General features: G+C 32.7%; 1 protein-coding gene across 4 annotated transcripts; it reads right to left on the bottom strand.

Moving 5' to 3' along the window:
• Nucleotides 1–328: 328 nt before the first annotated feature.
• Nucleotides 329–9,056, bottom strand: LOC105317847 (golgin subfamily A member 6-like protein 24). Of its 4 annotated transcripts, XM_011414614.4 has the most exons (23): nt 8,847–9,054; nt 8,381–8,598; nt 8,074–8,214; nt 7,640–7,801; nt 7,218–7,373; nt 6,822–6,968; nt 6,535–6,663; nt 6,148–6,288; nt 5,690–5,839; nt 5,174–5,332; nt 4,842–4,979; nt 4,561–4,722; nt 4,202–4,339; nt 3,948–4,097; nt 3,560–3,688; nt 2,991–3,128; nt 2,722–2,826; nt 2,327–2,479; nt 1,659–1,763; nt 1,359–1,566; nt 1,095–1,151; nt 798–893; nt 329–679 (listed from the first exon to the last, which is right to left on the bottom strand). In XM_011414614.4, exons 2-23 carry the CDS (start codon nt 8,569–8,571, stop codon nt 410–412), a joined length of 3,225 nt encoding a protein of 1,074 aa, XP_011412916.3. In that variant the 5' UTR covers nt 8,572–8,598; nt 8,847–9,054; the 3' UTR covers nt 329–409. The 4 variants fall into 4 exon arrangements, with proteins under 4 accessions (XP_011412916.3, XP_019918601.3, XP_011412917.3 ...); XM_020063042.3 differs by lacking the exon at nt 2,722–2,826 and having other exon boundaries at nt 8,381–9,056; XM_011414615.4 differs by lacking the exon at nt 798–893 and having other exon boundaries at nt 8,381–9,055.
• Nucleotides 9,057–12,501: the final 3,445 nt, after the last annotated feature.

Here is a 12,501-nt window from a genome sequence, read left to right as displayed (position 1 = left end):
ATAAATTGCTCATGGGGAAATGGGACGAAACGAACATATTTTAAATTTTCTTGTTTCGATGAGATCACTACTGTTAAATATGAAAATCACAAGATGGGCGCACTCACTGTTAAAAACAATCATTTGATGTGATGGCCTTCTCTGTCTAACACTATAACATTGTGTAGGAATAAATAGAATGGTGTTCACACAAAACAATAATTTACCTGTAATTTCGTGTATGGGATTGTTTTGCGTACATTGTACATTTCTATTTTAATCTTGATTTGCCGTCATTTTCGTCTAAAACAAGTTTTTTTTTCATTTTTTAGAAATCAATTTTGGACAATTTCTATTTATTTTATATAAATCAATTTTTAAAGTTTAAATGAACTGCCAGAATAAAAAAAACACTTCGATATAGCGCACATTAGCTCGTCTGAACAACTCCTTTCTGTAGGACCTCTCCTTTTAACAACAAGACTGGCCAAACCATATAGTCAATTTCCTTCCCTGACTCTGAATAGCACTGATACTTTAGTTCATTCATGGTATCCCCGTGATTCACAGAAAAGTCTAATCTAATCGGTTCTTCCATGTTCTTCATCAACCAACAAAGCACAATGGCCTTTTCCACGAAATTTTTACAATGTTCACTGTATTCTGCAAAGGATTTCTTTAACGTCCCCTGTTGAATTTTCTGTAAACAAAATTTTGAGAACAATAAAAACTACATTCATAATTCATACAATGTAAGTCTTAGAATCTGTGGTCGAACTATAATTCAAAATAAGATGAATGATTTGCTGGCATCATACCTTTGTAATATTAGACAAACAGTCCACTGCCATGAAATTTCTAATGTGTCTGATTTTTGTTAAGTTTTCTTCACTTTCCACATCCATACCCATTACCTATATGTAATATAATGAACCCACTCCACGTGAACAATGATAAACACTTTTTCACACAATATGATAATCAAACAACAAACTGTTCCTTCTGCAGTGTGCGAAGTGACCAATCCAAAATGAAATTTAAAGCATAAGCAAAATGAATGACTTGATAATGATATTCCCATGTGTAATGAAAAAAAAGGTAAATGTAAAACTAACCATTTGTAAATCATCTAATTGTTCCTCTGCCAATCGCTCACAATCTTTGATGATTGTCTAAATAAGACAAAATAAGACATACACTAACATGTAGTGTAGATAACAAAAAGAAAGAACAATGAATATGAATTATATTTTTTAACAAAAATGAAAAGATTATAAAATGGTTTTTTTTAAATACTATATTGTTAAATTTCTTTGCATTTATTGCATTTTCATAACAATGTAGTGTAATTAAAACCTTCATCGAATAGAAATGTTTACCTGTAGCATGTTTAATAGAATTTCTATGGCGTCTCTCTCATCCAGACAAAGTTCTGAATCACTGATTAACGATTTCAAAGACTCAAGAAACTCCTTTTCGTACAGGTCAGAGAAACGTTGACCGAGATCCATAATGTCTATACCACTGCCATGTATAACGGTGCTGACGTCACCATTCATCTTTTCAGTTGATTCTCTTCCTCTATGTCTTCAGAAGAATAAAGTACGATAACAAATTATATTGATTCATATTAATAACGCAATCCATAAACAATTCATTTTTCAAAGCAGAAGACCTACCTAGATTGTATGGCTTCGTTTTGTTTAAGCAACTGTGCTTTTTCTTGCGTCAAACTGGTCACTTTGCTTTCTTTTAACTTTAGTTGGTTTTCCATTGACCTAATTCTGTTAAAAAATTTAACTTTGAAGAATTAAAAAAACCACCATTACTTCTATACACTTAGAAGCGGATTCTCAAAGAGGAAGTGGACAAAGTGTAAAACATCACCTACATTGTAGAAAACAAGCAATACCATTAAGACAATTACAATTTAAACAAGACATTTATGATAATTTGTAGACCTTTTCACTAATATATGCTATCAATTGATATTATGACAATGAAAGTAATTAAAGGGTTCTCATTTGTCTTTAGAAAACTTGTAGCCAAGTTTAAAGTCCGATTTTAAAGCATTTTTTATTTAAGGAGTTTAGGTGACCAATATCCAATTTAGTCGGTGCTTACAATTATCTACAAACTTACAGCTTCATGTAAACATGGCACAGTAAAATCACTTGATTGATTTAATTCCATAACAAAATTAATACATGTATTGTTGAATGCAATCAATTTCTTTTAAAACACACACTATCTAGCCTTGTTAACAGTTTTCAAATTCGGGTAAAACTATTTTTCTCAGAATAGAACTATCATTAGTAGTACGTGTATGTAACAGAACGTCATATACCTCTCTTCAAGGTTCTTTTTCTCCACCTCCCACGTAAGTTTCTCTGATTTCAGATCCTGGTTTTCTCTTTCCAACTGCTCCTCGATTTCTCTCAGTTTCTTACTTTCTGTCTGTATGTGTAACACCATCTCGTCGTTCGCAGTCGTTTCTTTTCTGAAATGTTTAACAAAAAAACCTCTTATAACTTCTTCATTTTGTTACGTGTACAGTATGCCATATTAATATTTGCACTCCACAATGATGAAAACAAATACAATGCTGGTGGAAACAAGTCATACACTTTACACTTTTCTATGAAGAAAGCAAGCATGTTGTGATAGTGAATGTAAATAATGCAAACATAGATTCTAATGTTAAATCAAAAATATATGTAAATATTTGGTTCCTCTACTTACTTGTTTTTGTACTCTTTTAATTGTTTTTGGATTAGAGCTTTTTCCTGAAGAATGTGTTCTATTTGATTTTGATAATGACCTATTCCTTGCTCGTGATCCAAAATTCTACAATGGCAGCAAATATCTAAACGCGTGGTGACTGGCAAGCAGCTTGCTTGGCATGTGCATATCAATCAATAAAAAAAATCAAAATTTAGACCTACATGTACATTTCACCAAAAAGCTTAAAAAGCAAACTTACTACAAAATCAAACCATTGTATTCCATACCTGTTTTTCAAGGTGTCGATTTCTCTCAGATACTTTTGTACGGTTCTCTCCAGACTAGCATTTCTAATATTCAAGGCATCCTCTTTCTCAGACTGTGCCTCATTAAATATTTTCCATTTTTCTTCTTTTTCATGGAATCTTTTTTTGAAATCAAATTCTTTATTTTATCTATGGCCATATATAAAAAATTCCATATAAATATTAAGACTGTTACTTATGATAAGAATCTTACGGTTTAGACTTTAAAGTATTATTTGAAAAGAAACATATCTCTGATCCGGTTTTCGGTTTTGTTTAGAACAATTTTAACAAGACCTTGGACTTTAAGTTGGGCGAAGCTATCTATTTCTTGCGTCAAAACAAGTTAAAATGACGCGGTTTCAAGCGAAATATACACCGATTGCGTAGTCTTAGCTCAAAAGCCAGACAAATCTTGTTGATTTCACAGAGCTATGGCTGAGTGTCCAGCAATGAAATAGACAGACCTACGTCACATTGCTGTTTGACACAACTACCCAAAGTCCAAGCTCTTGTTAAAACGGTTCTATTTTGTATGCACAGACACAAACCTTTGCCTTTCTTTTGTAACTTGTTCTTGTAGATCTTCAATTGTTTTCTGGAAATTAGCGATGTCACTTTGTGTGTTTTCCTCGTCGTCTATGTCTTTCACTGTGAGGGTGTATTCCAACTCATCAACCCTGTTATAATCCATAAAATACATGCTATCGACCAATCATTTATAAAACTCCGAAAACAAATAGGTTCCTATAAATGATAAGCTTTAATTCTTATAATATGACATTTGTTAAATTTATCATAACGCGATATTGAGATTAAATTTGTTAGAATAATTGCATACGTCTAATAATCATGGTATTTATTTTTAGAATTTAATCGAGAGCATTTCAGTTATTCCATTATTGAAGTTAAAAGAAAACGAGCTCCTCGGCTTCTTACTTAGCCTGGAGGGATTCCTTTTCCTGTCTTAAAACACTATTTTCGTCTCTAAGTTTGTCCATCATTTCTTCAAACTCTGTTTTCATTTGTTGTTTTGATGATTCCATATCGTTTTTCATGTCCTCCTTTTTCCTTTCAATTTCTTTAAACCTTTTGTTCAGTTAAAATTACTTCATTATGAGTAAAAATCAAAGTCTTACAAATCATGCACGACTTATTTAATATATTTATTTTATACATTAATTTTTTTTTACCTTTTGATTAACATATTCTTTTCTTCTACTAGAGATTTTAACTCTTTTTGATATCTTTCAAGTTCTTCTTTCTGGGATTTGGAAGCAGCTTCCTTTGAAGCAAGAGCTGTTTCTTTCTCCTCCTCAATATTTTTTAACCTTTGATATTTGAACAAAAGTATCATAACACTGTAGATAATGTCACTCATATTCTAGTTATCAAGTTTTTTTTCTTTTTTTAAGATGAAGTGATATTTTGTCATGAAATTTAAAAAAAAATAGTCCAAATTATTATCGATCATACATTCATATATTACACATGCATATAAGGGTATTTGGAATAGATAATAGAACAAATGTTCTCTTCACATATTGAATACCTTTCACGGAGAAAATTTAATTCGCCATCCAATTCTTTCTTCTCATTTTGAAATGTCTCTATCATATTTTGAAATTGGGTCTCTTTTTCACTTTTTGAGGCTTTTTCATACCCCATAATATCTGATATAGTGCGTATCCAATCCCCTTTCTTGGCATCCGTACTAGAAAAAAGAGTACGAAACTGTTCCTTATTCACTTAGTAAAAATTGTGATGACAATTATAATAATATCGGATCAATTTGCCATTTCAACATCACTAAATTTAATTAGTGTCCCATACCATCTTTTTAGTTCTGCATTTTCTGTCTGCAGCCGTTCATTTTTCAGGTACAATTCACTTATCCTGTTTTCTAAAACCTCTCTGGTGGTCTTTAGCTGCAACTGCATGCTCTCTCGGGATTTTTCGTGCAGCAATATTCTGTCAAGATAATTAAACATCTTAAGTTCACTTGACTATTTTCCATAATAAAGTAATACTCTAGAAAAGCATATAGATTGTTTAAATTATACAATGAATTACACTGTACCTAAACTATATGATAAGTAATTGATAAAATATTCGACATACATTTTGTACATATAAAAACGAAGCAAAATGGAGTCGTTTCTTACTGTTCTTGTAGTATCTCTTTCTCTTTGCCCAGTTCCTGTTTTTCGCGATGTAACTCCTGGACTTGTTTCTCCAGGTCGTTGTCGTGCTTACGTAGCACGTCTCCAATCTGCATCAGAGTGTCCGCCTCTTGCTCCTTCTTCTCCAACAGTTTACCGACTCTGTACATATAAAGAGTGTGAAGACTTAAAACTATCACTAAGCACGTAAATTATACAATCAAAACAATAGCTGAAAACGGGCTATATTTTAACATCTCTACTAGCAAAGGGTCCGATTTTTTATCCACTTATTTCAATACATGCATTATTATTTACAAAAGCGAAAATTCTCTTCCATGAGTATATTTTAATATTTATTACTGTTTTTCATATGTAGAAATTTAAAGGAAACAATTCTGGGTGAGGGAATACTATATATTTGGCTAGTGAAGACTTATTCCTGTCCACTCCTTGGGGAGCATAGGGCCGCATTAATATGGCCGCTATAATAGTGAAGATGATATTTTAAAGATATACCTTTCTTCTAGAGAATGTTTCTCCTCTTCCAGGAAGCCCCTCTCCATCTCCATCTCACGCACTTGTCTTTCGAGAACTTGGATTTTCCCTCTGTGTTTGATCTCATCTCGTTTACATTTATCGCTCCATCTTTCTTTGTATTGATGAACTCTTTCAAAATAGTTAGTTGTTCTTGATTTAGAAATGTGAGTTCATTGAAAGTTAAAATACTTGAAAATGTCATTAAATGATTCATACAATGAACTGAAAGAATGTAATTAAATACTGAGTATTCAGTATTACTAGTTTTGCGTCTTTACAAAGAAAGTGCAGGGGTAAGCAAACATAGAGTTATCTCTCTTTAAACACAACCAGTTTCACAAATGCTCAAGGTGATCGGCTGAAAAACACACTTACCACCCTATCAACCGCAGATATCTTGTTAAAACAAAATATAACAAAAAGCCTGTCGTTGGTACCTTAAGATAGCTGCGTCTCTCTCCCTCTGCACCTTTTCCCTGTCTGCTTGTAGATTTTTAATCACGGCCTGATAATGTTCCGTCACTATGTCCAGATCTTGTTTACCTTTGGCTCTGTGCATATCTTTTTTCTTGTCCCCTCTGAGAAAAACACAACAATCAGGACTACATTTATCAGAATATAGCATGGTATTTTAACATTTGAAAATACTGCTTACTTTTGTTAAGATACATTTTTATGCAAATAGCATTTTCTGATCTGGTCATATATTGTCCAAAAGAACCCAGAAAGTTATTTTTTTTTACAAATGTATATCGCATTGAAATAACACAAAACACTGTAATGCCATTAATCGGCGACAAACGACCAACATTGACATTCAGTACTTTGATATCGTAGCCAGTATTTCTTTCTCCAGCACTCGGAGCTTCTTTTCGTACTCCTCTCTTATATGCTGTCGAAGAATCAACTCATGTTCGGAATTCTCCGTGGATTTTGCTTCCAATTTTTGCATTCTATGTTAATTAAGTTAAAACTTTTAACCAAGGAATTAAAGCAGGAAAACATTAAAAATATTGATTTTTTAAATCCACAACATTTTTGAAAGATTGATCGTTATCTTTCAGACAAAGGCGGGATTAAGGATCTGTTCAATAAATAATCACAGTTTTACCTAGATTTAAGGGCATGGTTTTCTTTCGTTAACAGTCTATTTTCTTCCGCTATCACTTTGTTATTTTCTGACACAGCGAAGAGCTCCTTTCTTGTTTGCTGAAGTGTGCTAATGTGGTTTTCGATCTCTTTTTCAAAAATCCGAATCCTACAAAAATCATTTATCATCAAACTTAGGCTTAAAATGTGCTTAAAATTTTAAAGACTCGATAAAGGTAAGAAGAAGTTATTGCTTTTTAATGATTTCAATTTGTATGAAAAATACAAGAATAGATAATTCTACAATGCAATATAAGGCCCTCGGTACTTCACGTGCTCCAAGATATATTCAATTTAACGACGTAAAATAATGTTTCTACCACTCTTGAACAAATACTGTTTTCAAACCTGAATTTACCTGGATTGTAAGGTGTCTTTGTCCTCTATGAGATACCTGTGTTTTGATTCTAATTCGTGAAATTTCCGTTCGTTGTCTGATAACAACATTTCAAACAGTTTCTTCTCCTTCTTCATCCCTGACTGAATTCTGCTGTAAATGGTTTCATCCGTCAACCTAATTATAAAAGATTTTAATAATAAGTTATGAATTTGCAAATTCTCTATTAACGCATTTCATTTGAAAAGCATTGATTTTGAGTTAACTGTAAATGTATGCCATTCATCAAAGGTATATAAAATCATAACACAATGAAAACTTCTTTACAACTGTTCGGAATTTTAAAATACTGCCACATGATTATTTTCTTTTGCATATACATGTATTTAATAATTCAAATTAAACGCCTTTAATAAAAAAAAAAATAAAGAAATCCCGCTGACCTTTTGACCGGGTGGGGCATGGTCAGCTGTTTCCGGAGGGACACGTTTTCCCCCCGTAAGAGATCAACCTCCTTCTCCAGGTCCAAGACCCTCCTTCTCATCTCGACAGTCTGTTGATTCACATTTATTGATATACCTCTTGTGACTTTTCTCTCCGGTGATCTACATGAATAAAGTATTACATAGAAAGTCTACAGTAACTTATTAACGATCTCTTTTTTTTTTTGTTATATTGTAAGAATTAATCTCCTTTAAGTTATTAACTAGCATGTAAAATCATCCATTTTCCTACAATTATCGGTAAAATATTCATGTAAACATAACAGTACTTATCCTAATTTCCATGTTGCAAATAAAAACGTTAAAAGATTTTTTTAAATGACATTATTAATACAATAATTAATATATAGCCAATGATAACCAATAAATATTACTTAGCCCCTCCACTTCGAGGTCGCCGTGCGTTCTTCGAATTTTTAGAACTCTCCCTCGCTGTTTGCCGATTGCGCACATTGTGACAAGTACGGGTTTGAGATTCAGTATTCTTTTTAATATTCTCCTTTCTTGCAGGTTGTCTAGATAAGTGGGTGAAAAGAAGAAAGGGGAGTGATGTGTGGTGTAAGAAATATCAACCCTCTTTAAACATTTTATCTATCCAAATAATGTCACAGATTTAAAGTAAACATTTTAAACTTAATTAAGCAAACACAAAAAGCTAATAAAAAAAACGTTCCCACTTACGACGTAATCCCGTAGTCTATCATATCTGCCATTTCTTCCGAATGCTGGCTGAGTGTGGAGTTTACGTTCCTCCCATTTTCCGCTGATTCTCCGCCAGAATCTAAATTTCTTTCTAAACTTTGCAGGAAATCAAAGTCAATCGGTGCTGTACCTACATGTAGGCCTTGAAACTGCGGATCCTCGTCGCTCATATTGCAATTTGATATCAAAATATTTCTCTATTAAACAACAAAGACTCCATATTTGACAATGTGAAATCGCTACTCAAATGCAATTAAGGACCCGACTTGTGGGAATACCCCAACTAAATATTTGTTTAGGGGCAGAACAAAAGTTTCCTGACATACACACAGAATTGCATTTAAATTTAAAACTGATTGTCTTTAATACAGAGCTGGTCTTGCGACAGCGAACAACAAAGAGAATTTAAAGAGGACCGGACTAAAGACAATTAAAGGTCCCTTACTTCGATCTGATCCCATTACATCTCCGAAGACATACGTATTGTAAACATATTAAGAAGATTTAGATCTGGTCTTCTTTTTTCCAATGTCAGGACACACTCTGTGCGATATCCACTCACAATTGCTACCGTAACCATTCCTGGCATATAGAAAACCGCTAACCCCAAATCCCGCTCCAACTTATAAATAAATGAGAAGAGGGGCAATAAAGCAAAATACGCACTAAAGTTGTTTTGTACCGCGTGAAATTTCTAATGTATTTGCAAGTATTGACTTCTTGATAAGTTGTCGATATCAATATCGTTTTAAATGCGATAGGATTCAGACCATAGATTTGAATAACACCTGGATATTCCGGATTAATTTATCAAAAGCGCAGTGTAAATACTTCTTTTACGGGAAACAATTGCTTCCGTGATTATCGATCGGTCTACTTTCTTGTGATTTAGGTTATCATCCCTACATCCAGGGATAGAGATATAGGGGATCAAGCGAACATTCTTCTCGCTTTCGCTCTTGCAATTCTTTTCAACTTGTTTTCTCTTCATTTGGAACATGTCCGTTGATTTCACGAACTATCGGAATACTGTAATTCCTCGTAGATCCTGAATTCAAAATAAAATTATAATTTTCCCAAACATACATGTAGAAATGACTTATTATATTTTAATTTTTTTTTAAAAGTAGTTTTTATAGAAATCGATAAACAACAAAGGTTGTAAAGAAGACATTTTTATCATCGAGTGCGAGTGATGAATTCGCCCGGAAATGTTTTAAATGATAATGAAAAATCAAAATGTTAACATACGTATTAAGCTGACAATTATGCTACAGAAGACCTAAGTCTTCCTAATTTTTTTTTCAAAATACATTTTTATAATGTTGACATGTTTAATTTTTTTTATAACACTTATTTTAATACTTGCTAAATGTATCTCAAGTTTTCTTATAAAATAATTTTACAAACCCGTTTTCTAGAAAAATTAAAAAAAATTAAAAACCTGCTTTCTAGAAAAAAAGTTTTCCTTAAAATCCTAGTTTTTAAAAAAGTATAAATAACGTTTACACACATTCTTTTTCTTTAAAAACAAGCTACTGATTGGAAAAATTGCCCTTTGGCAACGTATTTTGATTATGAAATGTACCAGAATCTTAGCTTTCCAAGAGAAACTCCACAACTCATGTGTTTCATGAGTGAATGATGCTTGCAAATACATATCTAAATATAAAAAAAAATGTACATTCAAATTCCCAGAAGAAAAAACTGGCTGTTTATAAACTAACTATCATGTGAACAACGGGAGGTAAAAGGAACTTTCTCAATATCTGAGCAGGTCATACTGTTAAATGGGTTAGTTCCCTTATTACATATAAATGTACGCTCACTATGGTGTTCACGTAGCAATTGTTCAATATCCGTAATCCTTAAAATAGCCACTTTGTTCATCTGAGGCTTATGCTGCGCAATGTTAATTACATACAAATATATCGGTTGCCCAGCCACCCCACCTCTTTGAACTCGAGTAATATCCACGCATAACGTTTTTAGAAACACAGTTGTCTCCAAGATTCATGATGACATCAGTCTAACAGTAAATGCGACATTAACTGATCATTACAAAATTATAATATGAAACATATTTGAAAAAAACGACAATGAACTAAAAACCCTTTAACACTGATGACCTAAAAATACCGCCGTTTACTTCATTTGTTTACTGAAGTATTTACATTGTCGCCTGAAACGACGCAACCACTGTCGGAACGGAACTTATCCTACATTACATGGGTGACCTACTTGCATGTAATTAGTGCAGCAAAAGTGCACAATATTCAAGGTCTAATCGAGATTATATTGTTCAGTCAGGCATCTTGACTTGAGGTAAACAAGTTATACAACCTAAAAATTGACTACTTTTTATATCTTCACACCTGCTTGCATTTTTAATACAAATTGAAATATTAAAAACTACATCTGACGTTCTTAAAACACTGAATGACAATTACGTGCTAGAAATCTATCCAAGATTACTGCATTGTAAAATAAAAAAAAAAGGGGTTTATTATCTTGACCATCAATTGACCCTAATTTTTTTTGTAAACAAGGGTTTGCTGCTGTTTACAAATAAACCATTTTGTTTCAAAATGTCGTGTATTTTATATGTAAATTTGTTTCAGTACCAAGAAAATGTATTTACACATTATGGTATATTGACAACTGACAACCTAGGCTTCAAGTTACTGTAAACCAACTTATGTTCGCGTGCGAGAAATTTTCGCTACAGCCTCATTGTTACGAATATTTCTCGCCGCAGACCATTATTGGTCATTAAGTAAGAAAAACAGGTGTTGATGAGGATTGATCGCGAAAATCAGTCGCCGCGAATCAACTCATCTCAGGTTAATCGCGAAATTAAGTCGTCGCAAATAATACTTGATTTTGTCATAACATAATTTCTTTCCTACAAATCGTTGATTTATATATTGTTTAAATAATTCTTTTAAACTGCTACATGCCTCTTAAAGCTATTTGAAAAAAAAAATATTGATAGACTTACATACTTATAGAATGCTTGTATTACAGAATACCATTATACCATGGCCACTTCTCCAGTATTATGAATATTTTTTAAGCTGCCTATCCTTGAAATTTCATAATCAATCGAACACTTACCAATATATAAAGTGGCGCTCGGACAAATGTCAGACATCCAATTAGATGTAATTTTTATTCACCTGGATGAAAGAATCGGTCTTATATGCAACCAACTGATCTACAATAAAGGTAAGACACAAACTTTCACCCTCTTTAAATGAATGCAAGGAGAGAAAAACAGAAAGGAAGGATGAAATAAAGAAACTAGTATTTAGAAAACTTCCATGGCTACTGGACGATTGTTACAAGACATAATTCTCATTTGAGACACATTTCCAGACCTTTCAGTTTCTGGATGCATATATGCATGGTATGATTATAAGAAGATCAATCAGAAGGGATGGTTTATATTTGTTTTTGCAATATTTACTGACATCATATCCATTCGAGCATATTTTTCATTTGTTTCGAAGACATCGATTCGATAAGTTATAAAATGCTTTATATAATTCGATACTTGCCATTGTTTTCTAAGTGAAAGGTTGGGATGGCTTCAAAAGACAAAGTTGAGGAGTCAAGCAAAAATGTGCGCAGATACGAATTTGACGCTCAGATTCATGAAAATATACATCAAAGAATAATGTATTGTACAGGTGTTCTTTGATTCGTTTTCGCGATATCGGTGTACGTCTATAGGCAAAATAAAAATAATGAAAAAAATCTTTTCAGGTGAGTTAATTACCAATTTAGGTTTTAGTTGCAATATCGTTTTTCATAATTATATGATCACGATCAAAATTCCAGGTATTTGGCATTTTGACAGAGCTAGACTTCACAAAGTACGGATTTGTTTCACACGATGTTGAAACAAACTATAATCTAGGGATTGTAAATCTGCTCAATGTTCAATACATTAAAAATGTGACAAAACAGGATACTTTCAAAATTCTTTTTTTTTAAGCAAAATGGTTGTACATATGTTCCTTCATGTTTTGGCAGTGTTGAAAAGTGATGAGAAAACTTGTAGACCAAACGGACATTTACAGATCCACTTAAACATG

Source organism: Magallana gigas, chromosome 2 (assembly GCF_963853765.1).
Source record: "Magallana gigas chromosome 2, xbMagGiga1.1, whole genome shotgun sequence".
Classification (NCBI taxonomy): Eukaryota; Metazoa; Mollusca; class Bivalvia; order Ostreida; family Ostreidae; genus Magallana; species Magallana gigas.
Note: the sequence above shows the minus strand (reverse complement) of the source record. Positions and strands in the feature narration are given on the sequence as shown.

What these genes read in the sequence shown, in the direction of transcription:
- LOC105317847 (XM_011414614.4), bottom strand. Translation starts at nt 8,571, where the DNA reads ATGAGCGACGAGGATCCGCAGTTTCAAGGCCTACATGTAGGTACAGCA. An exon ending in AAACATTCTCTAGAAGAAAG is followed by an intron (nt 5,333 to 5,689) that starts GTATATCTTTAA and finishes TTATATGTACAG; the next exon opens with AGTCGGTAAACTGTTGGAGA. An exon ending in AATGCAGAACTAAAAAGATG is followed by an intron (nt 4,723 to 4,841) that starts GTATGGGACACT and finishes TCTTTTTTCTAG; the next exon opens with TACGGATGCCAAGAAAGGGG.